This window comes from Rattus norvegicus, chromosome 8 (assembly GCF_021556685.1).
Source record: "Rattus norvegicus strain SHRSP/BbbUtx chromosome 8, alternate assembly SHRSP_T2T, whole genome shotgun sequence".
Classification (NCBI taxonomy): domain Eukaryota; kingdom Metazoa; phylum Chordata; class Mammalia; order Rodentia; family Muridae; genus Rattus; species Rattus norvegicus.
The window spans coordinates 119,176,315-119,197,973 of record NC_141541.1 but is presented as its reverse complement, the minus strand read 5'-3'; the positions used below and the strand labels follow the sequence as shown (position 1 = coordinate 119,197,973).

At 46.9% G+C, this 21,659-nt stretch overlaps 1 protein-coding gene across 2 annotated transcripts in view; it reads right to left on the bottom strand.

Annotated features, from left to right (window-relative positions):
* Nucleotides 1-1,349: 1,349 nt before the first annotated feature.
* Nucleotides 1,350-21,659, bottom strand: part of Dclk3 (doublecortin-like kinase 3) — a 52,626-nt gene continuing 32,316 nt past the window's right edge. Inside the window, exons 4-6 of one of the 2 annotated variants that reach the window (XM_087562449.1) lie at nucleotides 8,116-8,248; nucleotides 5,875-6,042; nucleotides 1,350-2,445 (exon numbers count right to left, since the gene is read on the bottom strand). In XM_087562449.1, the coding sequence (XP_087418575.1) occupies nucleotides 2,252-2,445; nucleotides 5,875-6,042; nucleotides 8,116-8,248 (495 nt within the window). In that variant the 3' untranslated portion in view covers nucleotides 1,350-2,251. 2 annotated transcript variants of the gene reach the window in all.

Sequence of the window (21,659 nt, the reverse complement as noted above, 5' to 3'; positions counted from 1 at the left end):
GCTTTTCGAAGAGACAGCCAAGCTGAAAAGAGACAAATGCTCAACCCTTGAGCAATGTTTGTAGGGCTGAGAGCCAAGCCAAGAAGTTCAAAGTGTCCACCTGGCAGGCGCAGAGCCAAAGCCATTCGATCCAGGCAGAATCTCTGTGGCTCTGTTCAAACTTGGATGGTCTCCTAACAATGATTCTCCGCTTGGGGGAACTTTGAAGCAAGGTACACAGCAAAAGGAATCACCCTCTTCAGTCTGAAGGTTTGGCTTTGGGCATTTGCTAAGAATAGAACCAGATTCACTAATGTCTTTGGGGAGAGGGGTGCTCCTCCAGTTCTGTTTTGTTTGAAATGTCTTTGCTTCTGCTTCTTAAAGAGTACAAGAGAGGAGCAGTCAGGGGCCACGGCTGGAACATAAAGAACTAAGCCCTGCCCGTGGGGTGCAGAAACATGAAAGCAAGGTGTCTGTATTACTTCTGCTGTGAGTTTTCAAGTCTTTTCACCAGAGTTCAGTGTAATTCCTGCAGGGAACCTGAGACAGTGAGGCTCAGTCTGCAAAGCTCTCACAAGCATAGGGTCCTGAGTTCAATACCCAGAACCCATGTTAAAGCTAGACATGATAGAGCATTTATAATCCCAGTGCTGGGGTGGATGACATGTGGGTATCTATCTAGGGATCACTGACAAGCTAGTCTAGGTTATTTGGTGACTTCCAGGCCAGTGTCTCAAAACCTGAGATGGATAGTACTTGAGGAACAGCATCTAAGGGTGTCCTCAGGTTTCTGCATACAGGTGCACCTGCACTCACACACACACACACACACACACACACACACAGAGAGAGAGAGAGAGAGAGAGAGAGAGAGAGAGAGAGAGAGAAATACACACAACATGCCACGAGAGAACAGCTTTTCACACACCCATCTTCCCATGTCTCAGGGCATAGCCTGGTCATCTCCATAAGAAGCATGTGTATTAGAACTATATTATAAGCCCTTCAAGGAGAGCCCATGCCCTTCTGGAGATTGAGTAGTAATTCCTGGTTTCTCCTCCCTCAAATCCCCCTTCCCTCTCTACCTAGTGAGGATCGATGCTTCTTTAATGCCCAAGTAAAATTAACACAAGGATAGACGCTAGAGACAAGAACAGGGGTACCGGGCCAATCTGCACTAAGGTCCACCTCCATTGTAAACTAAGAATGGGCAGATCAGGTCATCCTGTACCCCCATTTCTCCATCTGTAAAGCAGGATGAGAACTGTCAACACGAAACACCGCTCTTGCTCCATACAGAAAATATTGGGAGCCAAACATGAGGGACCATGACCTGGCGGCATTCACATTGTCCTAAATGATACATCCCATCCTGGAAACGGTTATGTGATTTTATTATTATTATTAATTATTATAAAACAAAGTCTCAGATCAATGAATTTACCAAATATACTGGTGGCGTGATCAGGCAGGCGGCTGACAGCGAAGTGGGGAAATCTCTTCGGCCGGCTTTGAATGCTCTCAGTCTTAGCTTTGGGTTAGTAGGAGCCAGTGCCCAGCTGAGTTACTACGTTCCAACAGCTCTGTCTGTCAGGTCATACATACAGTTGGGTGATACATGACTATTAATGGGATGGGAGATAACCCAAAGTAAATTTTGGCTCTCAATCTGTACATTCCAGTTCTCCAAAATCGTGAAATTCTAATCAGTCAGCCCGCAGATTCATAAAAAAAAAAAAAAGTGTTGGGTTGTTTTTTGTTTTTTCATGGAATTTCAGTTTGTAGAACCACATGTATTGGTCTCTTTGTCAAAGGTTAAAATACAGCTGTGTCAAACTACTTTCCCAGCTCTCCCCACCATTGAACAAGGCAGATCTTTCTCTGTTATTCATCGTGTTTTATTGTGATAGAAAAGCCAAGAATCACCTCATTCACTGTGTGGGGGAGCTTGAGAGATGTGAAACACACTCATGTAGCCCACCATGAACTCGACTTCAAGAAGAAAACAGAATTCATCGTTATTATCAAAACTCCTCATTCGTGGCAATTCTTACCCAAAAAAAAGTATTAAAGACTTCAGATATACAAATCTAAAAATATCATACATCATTCAACATTAGGTTGTTGCTTTCTAAACACTCTTTAGACTATGACAGGTGGCTCTTCTCTTTCCCTAGATTTGTGGAGAAGTGTCTTGCATGATCTTGCTCGCAGACGTCCCCTCTCTTCTCTGTCCTCAAGGAGACCAAACTGGACAGATGTCCCAGGCAGGTTACGACACGTGCTCTGCAACCTTCTTGTGCTGGCTCTGGAAGCGACCCTCGCTGCTGGGGGACTCCTCCTTCTGTGGGTTCACTGTGCTGGGGTGCCCCACCATCCCAATCCAGGGATGCTGTAGGACCTGGTGGGCCGTGTACCGCTTCTTGGGGTCCACTACCAGCAAATTTCTCACCAGATCTTTGGCAGCTATGGGAGGGGGAGAAATTGGGAGGAAAGTAATGAATGAGGGTGGCTCTGAAGTGTTCCTTCCAAAGCATGAGGTGGGAACCCATACATCCACATTAGCACTGGGAGCAGGGGTGCTAACAAACTTTCCTTGTCCAGGGCAACATGACAGAAGACAGAAAAACCCCAGACCTGTCCCAGTCACTCATAACCACTGAGCATTAGCAATCAGGTTAAGCTAAAGCAGGAGGATTACCTGAGTCTGAGGCTAGCCTAGGAGAGCTACATTTACATAGTGAGTTCCCAGATAGCCTGGGCTACAGAGTGAAGTCCAGTCCAAAAGAAAGATAGGAAGGATGGAAAGATGAAAGGATGGAAGGAAGGAAAGAAGGAGGAAGGGAGAAAAGGACAGAGAAAGAGGAAGAAACAGCAGAGGGGAAAGAGGAGAAAAAGAAGGGGAGGAGAGGAAAGGGGAATGAAAGGCTGTAGGAAAAAAGGGGGAGGAAGGAAGGAGGGAATGATGGAAGGGAAGGGAAGGGAAGAGGAAATGGGAAAGAAAGACAAGGAGAAGGAAGAAGAGAAATCTGGCTAGTGGTACTCTATTGACTGAAATAATTCACAGTTAGAATTGGCTGTGTGTGACCAAGGCTAATTAGCACAGCTGCACAGGAAAGCGCTCCGGTTCTTTATGTCAAACTTCTAACATCTGCATACCCAGGCCAAGGAAACAGAGGGCAGGGCACCACGTCTCCGTATTTCAAAGTGTCGAAGCAAACTAACAAATCTTTAAATCAAACCTGTTCCCTTTCCCGAAGCTAGTAGATATTTCTGCATGCTGACGAAACTGAAATGCATGTCAAGAAACCTAAGTGAGTAGTCATTAACAGGAAATCAAATGAATTCCACTTCCTGCTCAAGTCCACGCTGGTCCTAGAGAGGTGGTGAGACTATTAGAAGGCAGATCCCATCTCCACCCCACCCCCACCCACTCTTACCCCTGCAGGTGCCGCAGGGAAAAGCCCCGCAGGTCTGGCCCTGCCCCATGCAGTCTAAGATTGACCGGCCACTTCCACCTCCTACAAAGAGACCAGCAGCAGCTACAGGCTTCCTGGCTTCTCACTAAAAGTCTAGCCCCCACACCCCCCTGGCCGTGAATCAAAGGCAACCTGAATGTAGGTACATGGTGTAGATCACATATTAACTAAGCCTGGTTCTGTGAGGTCTAGAACCCCCCCTCTCCCCTACTCCCCACCCTCCCCAGAGACCATCAAATGTAGAGACCTTCTTGGTCTGGTGGCCCTTGAGGTCTCTTGCTTCATACCTCCATTGTGCCAGGTATGCCCTGTCTCCCTTGAAGGGCATTCAACTTGGCTCTATTCTCTCAGACCTACTCACTTCTCCCTCTCCCCCAAACCTAACTGGTAGGCAGGGTTGTGGGTAAGTAGACAAAAGAAAACCCTCTGCCTCCCCAATCCTCACCCCTACTCTGCAGGCTTTCCCTCCTGACTCATGGCACACAGAAAGAAAATACCCTCTTTTCTCCCTTATCGAAAGGTGCCTCCCGTATGCCCTTCCAGCAATTCTAGAGTCTAGAAGCCACAGGTTTCTCCTGCCCTGTCTGCTTCAAGCAGGGCAGATTCTACCCCTCCCTGCTATAATATGGCTTTTTTTTTTTTACATGACCACTCTGGAATGCAAATCACTTTAGCCAATAACCATTGCAACCAACCAAGCAGAATAACACTTGGGTAGCTAGCTCCATGACGGTGGCAGCTGCTGATCCCTTCTAGCAAAGGGAAGGAAGAGAAGGAACCATGTTTGGGAGTCCAGACATCACTTCCTCCACCATGCCCCAAATACAAGTGATCTCAGGAGGGACTAGAGTATATAGAAAAAGAAAGCAGACTCCACAGTGCGTCTTCCACAAGCTCATCCATGATGGGGTGGGAGTATTCAGTGATACAGCACATTGGGGTAATCCTTGTTCCTGAAAGTCACCCTGCACCCATCCTGTGTAAGTAAATTCAATAAACTCACTGGTCCCCCAAGTCTCCCTTTCATGAAGGTGTTGCTTTGGTCGTCTGTGGGTATCTCTGGAGTGGGTAGGTGTTTGGTCGTCTGTGGGTATCTCTGGAGTGGGTAGAGGTTTGGTCATGTCTATTGAGACCAAGCCACACGGTGCTCCATATTATTGAAACCAATGGCTTTTTCAGATTGTGCTTGGCCCCAAGAGATTCCAGTTTATAAGTAGAGTTTGACTCCATCTTAAGGATAGAGAAGGGCCGGGTGGACACTGGGACCATCCATCCAGCACCAGTCACCAGGCACAGGCCTGTAACTTATTCCCAGGAGTAGAAAATGTGCCACTTATAAATTTATTGGAGTGAACTGAGGCCATTGGGTAACATGAGAATATTAAAATCATATCAAGAAAACAGGGCCAAGAATTTAAGCATACCAGACTGAGAAAGGGTGCAACACCCTAACTTGGGCCTTAATGGCAAGAGTCCCCACCACCCTGTCATCAGATACCGGGAATATGCTTCAAGGACCCACAGGGAGAGTGCTCCTGGCTCTCCCAGGGGTTCAGTTCGGCTCTGTCCGCACTCCTGGCACTGCCTACCCAACTGCTGCCTGCCCATCCTCCTATCTGCCTGCCTGGGCCTGCCACCTATTCATCTCGGGGCTCTAGCCACAGCCCCCATCTTGTGCTTCTACCTCTTGGCTAAACTCAACACAACTTCACTCTCAAAGCCCGTGAGTCACAGCAGCCTGACTGACAATGGCAGCCTTGTGACTGTCTCTAATGTGGGTTCCTTACCTTATCAATACAGATTCTACTTACATTCCTATGTGCCCACTTCTGAAACTTCATGAAATTCTGCTGCAACCCACTTAAACCCCGTGTATCTATTCAGTGTGTGTGTGTGTGTGTGTGTGTGTGTGTGTGTGTGTAAATGCGCTCGCACACACACACACACACACACACACACACGCGCGCGCGCGCGCGCATTTATCCCGTGATATATGAGAGTAAATATTTGCAATTAAGATTGGAATAAAAAGAACCTGTGTTAACCTTGGCCCAATTACCAATCTGGCAAATTGCTGCCATTAAGATTGCTTTGTAAAATGTATTTTTACTCAGTAAGTTCTGCTATTATGGGAAGAGACACGGGCGTATGTGTTTAACTATGTTGCTGGCATAGTGTGCCTAGGACAATATCTTTTCCAGAAAAGTTAACATATCCCTTCTAAACTAAGTGTGTCATATACTGGAAGGCCGGATCTAAACGGAGACTTCCGAGTCTCTTATTCATGTGTGAGGACAGTTGAGTACCACTCAAAGCGTCACCCACACCCTACAAATACCTCTCCAGACCACTCTTTAAAAGAGTGGGAAGAAGCCCACAGCCTTCCTTCTCATCACAGGGAGCCCCTCAATCTTACCATCAGAAATGTTGTCCCAGTAAGGAGAGAGGAACTCAAACTGGCCCAGCTGGATGATGTTGAAGAGCTCGTCTTGGTCCCTCTCAGGACTTCGGAAAGGAGGGAAGCCACACAAGAGGATGTATAGGATCACACCTGCGGCCCACATGTCCACCTCCAGGCCGTAACCTGCAAGGACACAGAGACAGGCAGGTCAAAGGTGATAAACTCTTAGCTTGAACTGTGCAACAACAGCAAAAACAAAAAAAAAAAAACCCATCCTCCACTAAGTTGCTATTGTCTGGTATTTTGTCCCAGCAAAAAGAAAAGTAACAACTATGGTAACCGATTATAATGTAACTCTTTGGAGATGAAATGTACAAAGTAACTGTCCTGGTTAGCTGTAACTGTCAACTTGACATAGCCTAGAATCCCCTAAGGGGGGGGGGGGGTCCCAGCTGAATGTGAGCCTATGAGCAATATCTGTACAGAACTGACTTGGTTATTAACTGATGTAGGTAAAGGAGCCGAGCCCCCTATGGGCAGTGCCATCCCTAGGCTTAAGCTGAATAAGAAAGCTAGTTCAACATGAGCAAGCCAGCCAGCACCATTCTTCCTTGATTTCTGTGGAATTCCGTTTTTGTGAGTGAGTTCTGTGGCGGGAATAGCAAGCAGTGTGCCTATAGGTTCCTGCCTTGCATGCTCCCGCCTACTTCCCTAAGTGATTGACTGTGACCTGGAAGTGCAAGACAAAATAAGCCTTTCCCTCACCTAAACGGCTTTTGCTCACGGTGTGCGCCACAGGAACAGGATGGAACTGGAACAGTGATGTCCAGATGAGGTTCCTATCTATGTATATTACCTAGCATCCTCCCGACACAGCCATATACGCATTTTCAAGAACTTTCTGACTCCTCGCCTTTAGGAATGAACACAACAGGCAGCTTTAAATGGACGTGTCTTGGAGCAGGTTTGTCATGACACAAGTCAGTAAAAGCCTGAAGTCCCCGTTGGGGACAGCCCAGTGATGACCGTTCACTTCTCAAGGACTGTTGACTCTTGGGGGACAGATTCTTCTGCCCTGGCCCCTCTTAAGATTTTCCCTTTGCCTCTGACACTTGTGCGTTCCTAAGCCATCTTCCATGCAGCCCAGCTCCCTACTGACGGTGGCCTTCCCTGCTACCTGCGACTTCCCCGAATCAGAACTTAACTGTCCTTGCTCTAAGCAACACGGCAGGGCCCCCAGCTCACCAGTTTATCCATCAGATCGAAGAATGCCAATATGATACATTGATCCAGGACATCCCATCCTTGCCAACAGGACAGTGTGGGTCTGTATTGATGCCTCTTTATCAGTGTGATGGGAATTTGACCCTTCCCACCTCATTTCCTCAGAGAACTTTTCTCCAGCGTCCCACTTTAGCTGGTGTGCACTCTCCACACTCTCACACTAATTTGCTTTGTCTCTCGTCTAATTCATCGTTGCTTAAATCACAATGCCCTATGTCTTCCACTGTTCTCATATACCTGTCATTCAAAATCTAAACACTTCCTTTTTTGGGTTAAGTCTAGGCTTAGCCTACCCAACCCGCTGACTTTTTAAACCAGTGAGACTAGTCTCAAGTCTCCACTCTCTAGCCTCACACATGCTGTCTCCTCATCACAGCTCCGAGGTGTTTTTGTCAACTGGGACCTACCCTTGCCTTCCACCTATGACCAAGCTTTCAACCCACCCAGAATCTCTGTCTCAGCTAACAGGTAAATTCACTTCCCAATGCCAGTCAGGTTCTCTTCCAAACATTTTCTGTTTATGTGCTTTACAAAGTATGTTGCCAAAGTAGTTCACTGAGTCTACACAAAGGGGGAATGAATATCTATGGAGTCTGAAATGAGATCTTTTTTGCCTTTAAATGGAGGTTCACAGAGGAATTTTTAAACTTTTAGTGTAAGAAATGTTTCCATTTTCTCCCATAGTGTTAGATCTGGGTACAAATGGCCTTCTTTGAGTAGATTTCTCCCCAGGTTCTCTATTTTTCATCATTGTCCTGGCTACACACACACGCACACGCACACGCACATGCACACGCACACACACACACACACACACACACACACACACACACACACAAATAAACAAGCAAATGAATGTTTTTAAGCCTAAGTTCCAGCTATCTGAGTTTTTGTAACAGTTCCTTGTTGGAAACACTAAGGCATTTGTTGATTACAAAGGTTGAGTACCAAAGAGCAAAGGGTAACATTTACCTTTCTCAGAAAGAATCTCAGGAGCTACATATGTTGGCGTCCCACACACAGTAAATATAGGCCTCACCACATGTTTGGCCAGGCCAAAGTCAGCCAGCTTCAAGGTGGTAGACTTGTCTTCATTTCGCTGAACCTAGAAGGGATCAAGGCATCCAAAGCATTAAAACTGATGGAAATAAAGGACACTGAGACAGCTGTGTGTGTGTGTGTGTGTGTGTGTGTGTGTGTGTGTGTGTGTGCGCGCGCGCAACCAGGGACAGTAAGACAGTAGTATATGTGTGTGTCTGTGTGTAACCAGAGATACTGAGACAGTAGTGTGTGTGCAACTAGGGACACTGAAACAGTAGTATCTGTGTGCAAACAGGGACACTGAGACAGTAGTGTGTGTGTGTGTGTGTGTGTGTGTGTGTGTGTGTGTGTAACCAGGGACAATGAGATAGTAGTATGTGTGTGCAAACAGGGACACTGAGACAGTAGTGTGTGTGTGTGTAAGTGTATGTGGTGTGTATGTGTGTGTGTAACCTAGGACACTGATGTGTGTGTGTGTGTGTGGTGTGTATGTGTGTGTGTAACCTAGGACACTGAGACAGTAGTATGCGTGTACAACCAAGTAAAAGCAGCAGTGACCCATGGAAGTCACAGGACACCCCAGGACAAACACGTCCAGCCTGACCTCAATGCAGCTGCTCACATTTTCAACCAAAGAACCAGCGTCAGGTTCACTGCACCATCCAGCTCAGCGTCGTGTGTTATCAGATGTTAAAAACTCACTGATTAAAACTCGGTTTCTCAGCTGCACTGGACACATGTGAGTTGCGCACCGTGCTGGACAGTGCAGATGGAAACCATCTCTACTGGACACCACTGCATTCTAACACGGGTCTGTGGCACTGTGAGCATCAACCAACTCATGCAAGAACAGGCAAAGGTCTAGGGGGACAGTGAGATGGCTCAGTGGGTAAAGGGGCTTGCCACCAAAACTAATAACCTGAGTTCAATTCCCAGGACCCATAGGGTAGGAAGAGAGAGAACTTGACTCCAACCTCCACTATAGATAAACAGACATACGTTACACTTTGCATAGAGAAGATGAGGGTCAAACCCAGTACTATCTTGCTCCAAGTTTTAAATGCATGGTTTGACCATACAGTGTAAGCTGATTCCGTCTAGGGAAATTTTAAAATACCAGACACAAATTCAAACTCCAGCCTTCTTCAATAACAATAAGTACCAATTCAACTAAACCAAAGATCAATTGCCCATAGCACATCACAGGAGCGAAGGGCAAGATCAGATGATGAACACCACTGTCGATTCAAGCCTGGGGTAAACACTTACTGGACACCTTTATCAAAGAAAAGAACCTCACTGTGGCTGCCATACCCACAAGAGGCACGTCCGTGTTGTCTGCGGCTCACGCCCTGTGTTTCTGCTGGACCTGAGCACAGATCTCCCATGCTCCCATCAGCATGCAGGGGTGAGAGCAAGAGGGACTGGTGGGTCTCCCTGTGTCTGAGTTCTAGTGGCAACCAACATGCAGGCTGGGGTAGCCATCCTGTCTCTTCTCCCCAGGTTAGATACTTGTGGTCTTTAAGGATGGGCCCCTCCCTTGTAAACCCCCCCAGTTAAATTTGAAACTGAAACAGCAGAATTGCGACTGTGGATCAAGAAAATGGCACCCGAGTTGCCTCTAGGGACTCAGGTAGAGGCAAGACTGTCGGAACTACGAGGAAGATTGTGAAATCACTATCTGGCCATCGGCTTCCTGATAAAGAATAAGAACATACTGCTGTGACCTCCCAAAATTCAGTCATGGGCCTGTCAATCAACTGGGCAGGAAAGCGCTTCAGAGAAAGCTGTCGATTCCAGAGTTTAGCCTTCCTGCAGTGTGGGAGTGTCTAACACAGAGTGGTCCTTTTGGGAATCGCCCTCCTGGAAGGGTTGCGTCTCCCTGCCATAGCACAGCCGTCTCCACACTGTCCTCTCTGTATCACCTCCAAACTCTCTCAACGGAGATTTCAAAGCAGAAGCTTCGGGGAGATCCTGATGACATCATAGTGTCACACATGAGGTTCTCACCCTGAGGCCAAGGTCTCCACAAGCTGCACGTGTCTCAGTGGCTGAGTCTCGGTCAAAACTGGTGTATGAATGGAAACAATGACAAAGGGGAAGGCTGGAAAACCCAACGAGGCTGGCAGCTGAGAAAGCATGGCGTGCAGTGCACACATCCCTGCAGTGCGGTGCACACGTCCCTGCAGTGTGGTACATACATCTCTGCAGTGCTATGTACACGTCCCTGCAGTGTAGTGCACACATCCTGCAGTGTGGTATATACACCCCTGCAGTGCAATGCACACGTCCCTGCAGTGTGGTACACACGTCCCTGCAGTGCGGTGCACACGTCCCTGCCTGCCCATCCGGGAGCTACTAAGCTTCTACCCCTTGCCTAACTCAGGCTCATTTCCATTCTACAAAGTGCTTTTCTTCCTTAATTAACTATCTCTGTTTCTACCACTATCCGTGTATCACTAAGGGTGTCCTGCAGACCCCATCCAAGCCTCTCCACATCACTGTCTCCCAAATTAACCTGGCCAAGAACAAACCATAGTTTCAGACCCCACACCCAGTTCTGCTCACTCTACACACAGAGGCAGATGCAGTCTGAAAGAGACAACAGAATAATTTAGGCTAGAAAGTCTAGTTGGGAAGGAAAGGAAAGCAAAACATCGTTAGCGCCTGGAATTGCCAGATGGACCCTCTCCATCCATCATCTGACTACCTAATTGTTGAGGAAAAAAAAATGTTCCCCACAAAAATATTTGCAAATATTTCCAGCCTAATGATCAGAATCAAAGTATCTGGCCAATTCAATACATCAAAATAAAATGGGTACTTCTATCAAAGAAGTAATTGGAAACCCACAATTCCAAAGCCTGCCCTCCCCGCACTGGGCCAGTGGAGATCAGATGAAATGTTCCGGGAACTCAGGCTTTCATTTAAAATTGCATTATGTTTGATGTCCTGTATATGTCTTCAAAACAGCACATCAGTTTTTAGATGACTCTATGGGCCTGTGTAGAGCATAAAGTGCTGCTCTTGTCTCCCGGAAGCTCAGCTTTTCCCACCTGGAACACCACCCGTTGCTGGGGAGGACCGGTGTGGTAAAGACTCCAGTTCTACTCTTGTGGTTTCTTTAATAGTTCCACGGTTGTCTGTTATTATTTTCTCATGTGTTTATCTATTTATTTTCGTGAGAGGTGGTACATTGTGCATGTGCTGTGTAGATACAGGTAAGCATGGTGACATTGTCTGTCCCCACCCCCACTCCCCGGCCACCATCCTTTTCAATGAAACAGATCTCTCGCTGAACTTGAAGTTTCAGCTAGGCCGGCTGGCCAGCAAGATCCTGATACCCACCTGTCTCTGTTCTCCAACACGTTGATTACAGATGCACAGTCGTGCCTAGCATTTCTGTGGGTGCCAGGGATTTGAACGCAGTTCCTCTCACTTGCATACCAAGCACCTTTGCCCAATGACCTGTCTCCTCGGCCCTTCTCAAAGCTGTCATTGGCTTCACTACATAAACAGCTTCATCCACTTACGGCTATGCAATGTGTAAGGTGTCTGGGCATCTTAATACACTGCTTTGCAGCACTACCTCTCTTACCCTCAGGTCAGACCTCCACCCCAACAGGAAACCCGTCTAGCGCGTCTCTCTATCAGACACTTGTTCACCTCAGATCCATGCGCGCTGACCCAGGAGTTCATCCCTTTCTCAGCATCCCCCCTGGGGTGACAGTGAATAAGGACACATCCCTTCTAAAGATGGAAATCAAGCAGCACAAACTGCCCACCCCGCCCCAAGCCCACGATGGCTTTCTGGGTTCTCTAAGCTATGATCCAGGACTCCTGGCAAGTCCTTTATGGGGCTTGGTTTCTTAGGACTCTCATGTGGCCAAGCAGCCAAAGGCCCCATTAAATGTCTCAAAAAGCCTTTCTGGCCTTCCTGAGTTTGGAAGGCATCCTGCCCTGGATCTACTTGCCTGTGTCTGAGCTTCCCCACACCCAAGTCTCCAACTTTATCTAAACTCGTTTTTCCTTGCCGTGTTCTTGCTGGACTGATCCAGGCCCTCTGACGGGCAGTTTATTAAGAGATAACTACACACAGTCTGAGTAACTGACTGGTCTATCTGTCTATGCTCCCCCCTTTCCAGCCACACCAGAGCGTCCTGCCTCAAATCCAGGTGGTCTGCACCAGTGATGTAAGCATCGGGTAACTACACATGCACCCCAAAACCTCAAAAAGAAAAAGATTTTTTTTCGATAAGGTATCATGTAGACCAAGCTAGGTAGCACGGGATGACTTTGAACTTACGATCCTCCCACTTCCAGATCCCAAGGGCTGGGATTATAGGTGTGCACCGCCATGCCTAGTTAGTGCCCTGCTAGGGACCAAACACGCGGCTTCAAGCAGCCAGCGCTCTACCAACTGAGTGACATCCGTGTCCCTCAAGAGAGAGCGCTATGTTGTGACCAACGGCCTCCACTCTGCTCCTCTGCAGTAGATCAATTTAAGCATGGTTATGCAATCCGTTGTGAGGTGCACGCTGCCTGCAGTCCTAGCACTCAGGAGGCTAGAGAATTCCAGGCCACTTTCTACTGTACAGACCCTATCTCAAAAAGCAAAAATTAAAAAATAAAAATAAATAAAATTTAAAATATACTTGTAATCTCTAAGCAGAAGGGGGCAGCAGAGAACAGATGAACAAGGAACCCTTAAATGGTAGGCTTGGATCTTCAAGGTTCTTTGGGTCATTTCCCTCCAACGCACATTTCCAACGAACAAGGACTGAAGTGATCTTAGGATCCACATCGTATCAAGATGCCAGCGCTATAAACTAATTTACACTTGAACATAGAAGGTACTGTAATCCCTGACCATCACGAACAGCCAAGCTGTTCACAGTAGCCAGGAAATGGGACACCAGCCTGGGTGTCCATCAACCGAAGACGGGGAAAGAAACTGCGGCTCCTTACGAGATGATACTTTATGCAGCTGTAAAGAAGAATGGGACCATGACGTTTGCAGAGGGGAAAAAAAATTAACAGAACTGAGTATAGTTACATTAAGCAAAGCAACCTAGACTCAGAAAAATAAATGCCCCGTGTTTTCCCAAATACAGACCCTAGACTTTCGTATTTATATGTATGTGTACAGAAAGGGTGAGTACAAGTCATACTAGAGGAAGAAAAGAGGCTTCCGGGGATGGGAAGCCAGAGGCAGGGAGATAGAAAGCAAAAAAAATACCCAGGAGGAGGGGGATGGGGGTTCTGGGGAGGGGTGTGGGAAAGGAAGATCAACAAAATCAAAGGATGCCTGAAAATGGCCTTTGCCAGGGAGCCATACAGGTCAGAGCACAGCAGTCTCTAGGTCACTGGTCTTTTTTGCTCTCGCTCACCCTGCTGCTCTCTCTGCGAGTTAGTTCCCCAGCCTGTAGACTGGCTCCATTGCCACAGGGCCAAACCTCCCAACTTAAAAACTATACAGTCCATTTCTACACACCCCTTCAGCTACTGTTCTATTTTGTGATCTCCTTCACAGACGTATGCACGCACGCACGCACGCACGTACATACGTACGTACGCACGCAAGTACGTACGTACGTACGCACGCAAGCACATGCGCCACGCATCCTGAAACAGGTACCTAATGTCTACTACACGCGTATTTTCACCGTCCATGAACTCCTGAATTCAGTCAAGCTAGCATTGCTATAATTACCCTGGAGTCTTCTTCCTCCATCAAAAAGATGAGTTCCACGCTAACTAGCTTCAGGTCAGGATACTAGAGTCCTCTCTCCTCACCCACCATCCCAACCCATTCACAGGAATGACCACTAGCATCTATTGACTTCAGCTGAATGCCAAAAAAACAACAGGGAGTTTACCTCAGAGTCCAGCCCCAGATTCCTCCCCTGACCTTACATCATCCCAAACAGACAGGACTTCCAGAAGATGAATCAGATTCTTCTAGAAGAAACTGAGCCTCGGGAGAGCTAGATCTTGGAAACTCACAGAAGAGATTTACTTAACTGCTTTCTCCAGCTAAAAGAACCTTGAGAAATTTAATCTTCGATCCTCCAAGGGCGCACCAGAACACATTCTCCTAGGAAGGTAGCAACAAGATATCACCAGGATTCATTAACAAAATGACCTGGACTAAAGCCCTGTTTCATCTAACTCTGTCTCTCAAGATTCCGTGTTATTGCTGAAATCCATGTTTCTTAATTTAATGAAGTCCGGCCGGATGAGATATGCTACCACGGTTATTACCAATGTGCAAAATTGTTAATGCCTGGAGCATTAACGAGAAAACAGAGGTACATGCCTAGCTTCTAGCTAAGGAGAAAAGAGTTAGAGCTGGCAGGAGAAATGCCTTGTGGGTCAAGAAGAATTGCTACCACTGAGTCCTCCTTGTATCTCACAGCAGAAGGGAGAGGGGAAAAGGACATAGAGAATTAAGGTCAACAAAATGATGGAAGAGGTTTACGTCAGAGGAAGAATGGGCAAGGGATGTGTGGGTCCTTTTCGTCCTGGGCTTTCCTTACCACCCTGAAGAACACATTAACAGTGCACAATCCCAGCCATATTCAGTAGTTAGAGGGCTAGACAAACCTCCTTCATCCTGGAACCCACAAGAAAGGCTCTGCCTTAGCCTTCACCTAAGCTGTGACCTGTCCCTACCTAGCCACCTCCATTTCTTCTACTCCATGCACTCAGAGGCGTAGCACCTGGAAACAGTGACAAGACCCAGGAAAGGCAACAGCTCCACATGTCACCGAGAGGAGCAACTGATCATCCACCTACCTCATTCCTCCCAGCTCCTTCCCCGAACAAGACTCCCCTTCCCCCTCCCACTGGAAGCGATGCTTCTAGAAGGACTCTGCTTGAGTCTAACGTCTCTTCCATCGCTGCCGCCCGCTCACCCAGCTCTCTTGGTTGAGAATACGTGGCCTGTATTCTCCCCATCCTGGGTGAGCTGGTCTAATTACCACCCCTTCTCAGGCTTCTGTGGCTTCCTCCCTCCTTCCCTGGGAATCAGGGGACCCGTACAGGCAGAAGAAGCAATTAACAGGGATATTTCTGCAAGCTGGAAAGTCTCATAATTAAAACTTTCTTTGCAAGATCTCGGGAGTCTAAATAACCCTCAGGGTAGAAGAATTCTAATATCAGGAAATGAGATCAGTGGGACCAGATGAACTTGGCAATACAGGAGGCCTGAAATGTTACTCCGGGGCCTAATTATCAGATGTAAATATTTCTGTTGATTAAAACATCATGGTAAGCTGCTACGTCCATTAAGAGCTCTTAGCGTGCTCAGAAAATGTCTGTAAAAGCAGCGTCACTTACCATCCGCTGCTCGGTCAGAAGTTGGTGCTAAAAGAAGCATTTCCCAGGCTTAGCAAAGACAGGTCTAATTGAGAGCCAGCCACCGCCTCTTAAAGGACAGAAGCATTGACTGGACAGCAAGTGAAGAACACCAACTGACAGATGCTGATCACCATGGCAGCAAGGGTAGATACTGAATCCACATTTGCAACATAATTATTCTATCAACAAGCTTGGAAATGGTATCTGTCTAAACCCAGACAATAAATATCAGTTGTCAAGTCCAGCAGAGGCTTCATCTTTGTCTGAAGAAAACCAAAGCCTGGCACTGGAGAGCATGTAGACTCTAGACATAGCATGCCAAACTTTACTTAGGCAGAAAAAGGGCAGACGTGTTTCATACATGTGGTAGACACCTGTTTCAATAAGTGCCCACCGACAGATCACCCAGGAAGAGCAAGGCATTACCTCTTACACAAAAGATGGCTGACCCACAGAGCTTTCTGCTGTTTTCAAAGCCATACATGTGCACATGTGTGTGTGTACATGCGCACACCACACACACACACACACACACACACACACACACACACACACACACATGCATGTACAGAGTGTATTTGGAGAGAATAAAACAGACTTTTTTTCTCCAAAATCAGAAAGTTCTAAATGCCAAATGAATCAATTAGCCATGAACAAATCACGTGTTGGGCTGAAAATACTATAGATAGCTATTAAGACTTGTCCATACATACAAGTACACACACATATACAAAATATATAAACATGGCGGGGAGAGACTAGTTGGAAAGAATGAAGCGGGCAACATCAGGAGGGGACAAGATGCTGGCGGGAGGTGAATCTGCTCCCAATATGTTGTACATGTGTATATAAATGATGAAAACTTTCAAAGAGAAAAATTACATCCCCTAATCTGTAGTTTGCCCTCCCCCTCTCTCTAACACACACACAGGCACACACACACACACACATGCACACACACACATGCACACACACATACGCACAGACACACACATACACACACACATGCACACACACATACACACACACACGCTCGTGCAGGTGCACACACACACACACACACACACACACACGCTCGTGCACGCCCACATACACATCACTGATCACTGCCTCAAAGCAACAAAAGAGCTCAGCTGTGGATCTGCAAAGATCTGCAAAGATCTGTGCCTGCTTAATTTTCCAGAGACATTTGTCCACTCTGGACATGTCACCTTTACAGTTCCTACTGCTCAGAGTAACGTCACAGGCTCAACCAGCCCTGGAGCTCACTCTCTGGTGACACACTAGTGCCAAGTCTGCCCCTCACACTAGTGCCAAGTCCGTCCCTCACTTGCACCTCGAGAACGAGCTGAACCACAGACTGACTCCAGGACCTTGCCCTGGTCAGAATATACAAGGTAAAGCCAACTGTGACCAAGTGAAAATAGTCTCGGAGGACACCTGACCTCTCCCATATGGAAACTGTGGGTGTGGGTGTGGGTGGACTGCATTAGTCTGCGTGTGTAGGAAACACCCAGCTCCTAGGACCTACCCGGAGCTCTCAGAAGAATCTCTCCTGCTTAAAGGGTTCAGTAAAAACAGCAAGGGAAAGAACAAAGACTCTGTTGAAAGTCGACATCAAACAGGAAAAATGCCCCAGTTCAGACCCAGTAGACAGAAACAACAAAAAGACGGAGAGGTGGGGGCTGTAACTCAGTAGCGTGTCTGAGTAGCATACTGAAATCCTGTGTTCCTTCCCATAAACTAGGGAAAGAACGTGTCTGTAACCCCAGCAAGTACAAAATGAAGGTGAGATGATCAGGTGTTCAGTGTCATCCTCGGGCTACACAGCAAGCCTGAGGCAAGTCTGGGATACATCAGTGAATACATTAGCCAGATAGATAGATAGATAGATAGATAGATAGATAGATAGATAGATAGATAGATAGATAGATAGATAGATGGATGGATGGATGGATGGATGGATGGATGGATGGATGGATGGATGGATGGATAGATAGATAGATAGATAGATAGATAGATAGATAGATAGATAGATAGATAGATAGATAGAAAGATAGATAGAAAGATAGATGGATGGATGGATGGATGGATGGATGGATAGATAGATAGATAGATAGATAGATAGATAGATAGATAGATAGATAGATAGATAGATAGAAGGATGGATGGATGGATGGATGGATAGATAGATAGATAGATAGATAGATAGATAGATAGATAGATAGATAGATAGATAGATAGATAGAAGGATGGATGGATGGATGGATGGATGGATGGATGGATGGATGGATGGATGGATAGATAGATAGATAGATAGATAGATAGATAGATAGATAGATAGATGGATGGATGGATGGATGGGTGGGTGGATGGATAGAGAGAGAGATAATAATAAAGAATGTTTAAAAGCAATAGAGAAGGGACAAGAACACCAGCAATATAAAAATTCAATTTCTCCAAGAGAGTTATTGAAGGCTAATTCAGACCATGCAGGCAAACAGCCAAATTCCTCTTGCAATTTTATTAAAGTTGGCAAAAACAGGAGTCCCTGAGTTAATGGTCAACACAAACCTCGTTTCACAGGAAAATGAGCTTGACTCAGTCTGCCTTTAGGCTGCCCGTGGGGGCAGTTCACAGACACGGCTCTGCAGCCTGGAGATTTAAAGGGAACTAAATTCCTGGCCAATTTGCCCCACCCAAAAAATAAAAAAATAAAAATAACCACCCACATGGCTTATTGGCATAACCGTCTCATTCACCATTGCTTTGTCTGCAGCAACCAGGCTCTGAGTGGCCCTGCATGATAAATGCCTGGGCACCACAGTCCTTTCCATACTCTGGTCTTGATGACATCAGCATCCAGCGGAGCGTTTGCCATTCCCCAGGCAGCAGGGAATGATGTCATCCAACTAATGTCTGTTAACTGTCCGCCGTGTGGCAAAACGGTCCTGTTTCTCAGTCTAGCCTGAATAAAACCCTGATATCACGGACCTGCCTTTCCAGGGAGAGAAGGAAGGAAAGAAAGGAAAAGTAGAACTGTGGAAGACAGCTTAGTGGGGAAAAGACTCCGAAAGCCTGGTGATGTGAGGGAAATCGCCAGAAATCATATAAAAATCCAGACGCAGGCACACGCGTGTGGAATCCTAGCACTCCTCCAAGAGGGCGGGGACAGAGATGGGGATGTGTCCAGAAACTCCAGGAGCAGCTACCTTGTGGGGCACAGGAGCCATAACAAGAAAGACTCTAGTAAAACAGAAGCAGAGAACCAACTCCGGAAAGTTGTCCTCTGACTGCCATGTGCACACCATGTCATGTGCACACCCACAGTCACACACACATGCACTGCACATACACGCATGTACAGCACACACACGTGGTGGTGGTGGTGGTGGTGGTGGTGGTGGTGGTGGTGGTGATGATGATGACGATAAATATTTTTAATTTGAATATTGGACTAAATACTGGTCAGTTTTTGTTGACCTGGAGTTACCTGGAGAAAGAACCTCGAGTGAGAAAATGTCACCATTGGGTTACCTGTAGGCAAATCTATAGGGCATTTTCTAGATTAGTGATGAAGAACAAGGGCTAGGCCACTGTGAGAGGAGCCATTCCTGGGGTGGTATGTTGTACGAGAAAGCAGGCTGAGAAACCCACAGAGAACAAGCCAGTAAGCAGCATCCCCCACCTCCCCCCCCCCCGCCCACCGCTCTAGACCCCCACCCCCCTGTGGTCTTTGTTTCAGTTACAGCCTCCAGGCTCCTGCCTTGAGCTCCCACTTTAGCTTCTTCAGTGGACTATGACCCAGGATTTGTAAACCAAGTAAACAGTCTCCTCCCTAGTTTGCTTTTGATCACATTGTTACATCACAGCTGGTGAGATGGCTCAGTTGGGTAAAAATGCTTGCCTGACTTCCTTCTGCAGGACCCATACGGCAAAAAGAGAGACCTGATCCTATAAATTGTCCTCCTTTGAAATGTGCTATGCCCATAGCTACCTGCCACCCGCTTCCCTCAATATACAACACATAAATAAAGATGTGGTTCGTTTTAAAATAATTTTAATAATCTATTTATTTATGTGGATGGGTGTTTCCCCTGCATGTTTATCTATGCACCGTGTAAATACCTGGTGCCCAAGGAGGCCAGAAGAGGACATTGGATCCCCTGGAATTAAAGTTCCAGATAGTTGGAAGCCACCATGTTGGAATCAAACCCAGGTCCTCTGAAGGAACACCAGTACCCTTAAACTCTGAGCCATCTCTCCAGTCCCCCAATAATTTCCTTTTTAAAAAAAAGTAAAGATATAGCATGTGCCGGGTGGTGATCAGAACATGTCAGGTGGTGATCACAGCTATGAAGAAGAAAACAGAACAGAGATGCCAGATGGCGACAGTGTGAGATTTGTCGTTGTGACCAAGACTGCCAGGAATGTACTTGTAAGACACACTGGGTTCCTTCCTCACTGCAGTAAGAGAGAGCACACTCAGCCGGGATCCTTGTCTCGGAGAGCACCCAAAACTCTAAGCAGATTGGCAGAGTTGGAAGATTGAACTGGGGACAGTTTGAGGATGCTTTGGTGGGCAGGTGAGGAGGTAGGAGTCATTCCGAGGTGTCTCTGTTGAGACAGGGCCCTTAGAAGACCAGGCTGCTCCTGCACTAGAGATGGCCAATGGTGATCTTCATGTCCTGATCCTCCTGCCTCCCAAGTACTGGGGCTACAGGCATGTAGCAGCACATCTGACATCTGATTGGGTGTTTTGTTCCCATGTGCAGGCAGGAGAAGGAGGCAACATCCCCCTAACCCCTCCCCCTCCCATTCTATATGGGTGTTCCCCTCCCAATCCTCCCCCCATTACCGCCCTCCCCACAAGAATCCTGTTCACTGGGGGGTCCAGCCTTAGTAGGACCAAGGGCTTCCCCTTCCACTGGTGCCCTTACTAGGCTATTTATTGCCACCTATGCAGTTGGAGCCCAGGATCAGGATCCACTCAAGACACAGTGGCCCTACGGGAAGCAGGAGGGCATCCTGTGACATTTTTATGTTGAGCAGGAGCATGTAACCAAGCTGGGAAAGATGTTCTGGCTTCTGCGTGTCAGGGGGATGCTGCTTTTTCTCATGCCTATTTTAGCTTAGCCATCCAAGGTACTACTTATAGTTAGTGTTCTACTCTTATTAAATCAGGAAGATTTAATAAGGCTGAGGAGATGGCCCAATGGGTAAAGATCCTGGCCACACTAAGCTCGACACCTTAGTTTGAAATACCAAGGTGGAAAGTGAGATCTGATTCCACAATGCTGTCCTCTGACCACTACACATGGTTCTATTGCATGAATGCTCCATTCCCCCCCCCCACACACACACACACGCACTCATCATCTAAGGATGTATTTGGTTATTTAATCACGTGCATATGTGAGTGTACTGTCTGTGTGTGCATGTGGACATCATGTGGTTCAGATGCCCGGGGATGTTAGAAAAGGAGTTGGATGCTCTGGGGCTGTATTTATAGACAAACATGGGTGTTGGGTACTGAACTCAAGTCCTCTCGCACCAATCACCTTTAATCACAGAGCCATCTCCCCAGCACCAATAAAAATTTTAAACGAAATAAGTCAGGAAACTCTTATGTGGCCATTTGCTTCCAATCAAAGCCTTCACTCTTCAAGAGGTCAAAGAGGAAGGCTCTTAGGACTCGTGGCGCTTAGAAAGTTTTCAGGTTCCCCCCAAGGTTAGCAAACAACTGCTGTAGGAACAGAGGCTCTCCTGTGAAACTGCCTGCAGGTCCAGCAGAGAGGTCCAGCTTGGGTAGGACATCAGTATCCATGCAGGGGTGAACAGTGAAGCAGCTGCCTGGGTTATCCACACGCCACTCCCCTAGGCAACTCTAATAAAACCACTAAGCTAAGCACGGTGGCATCTTTCTTTGTCTGTCATCCGTGCCCTGTCTGGATGCATTGGGTTTTGTTTCTGTCTCCCTAGGGAATTCATTCAACACTAAGTTCTGGAAAGGATAAGGTCTTAATCTAAAGAAAGAAAATCAGGAAGCAAATTCTGGGGACCTGCCTTCCTGTGCTTGATAGTTTCATGTCAACTTCACATAAGCTAAAGTC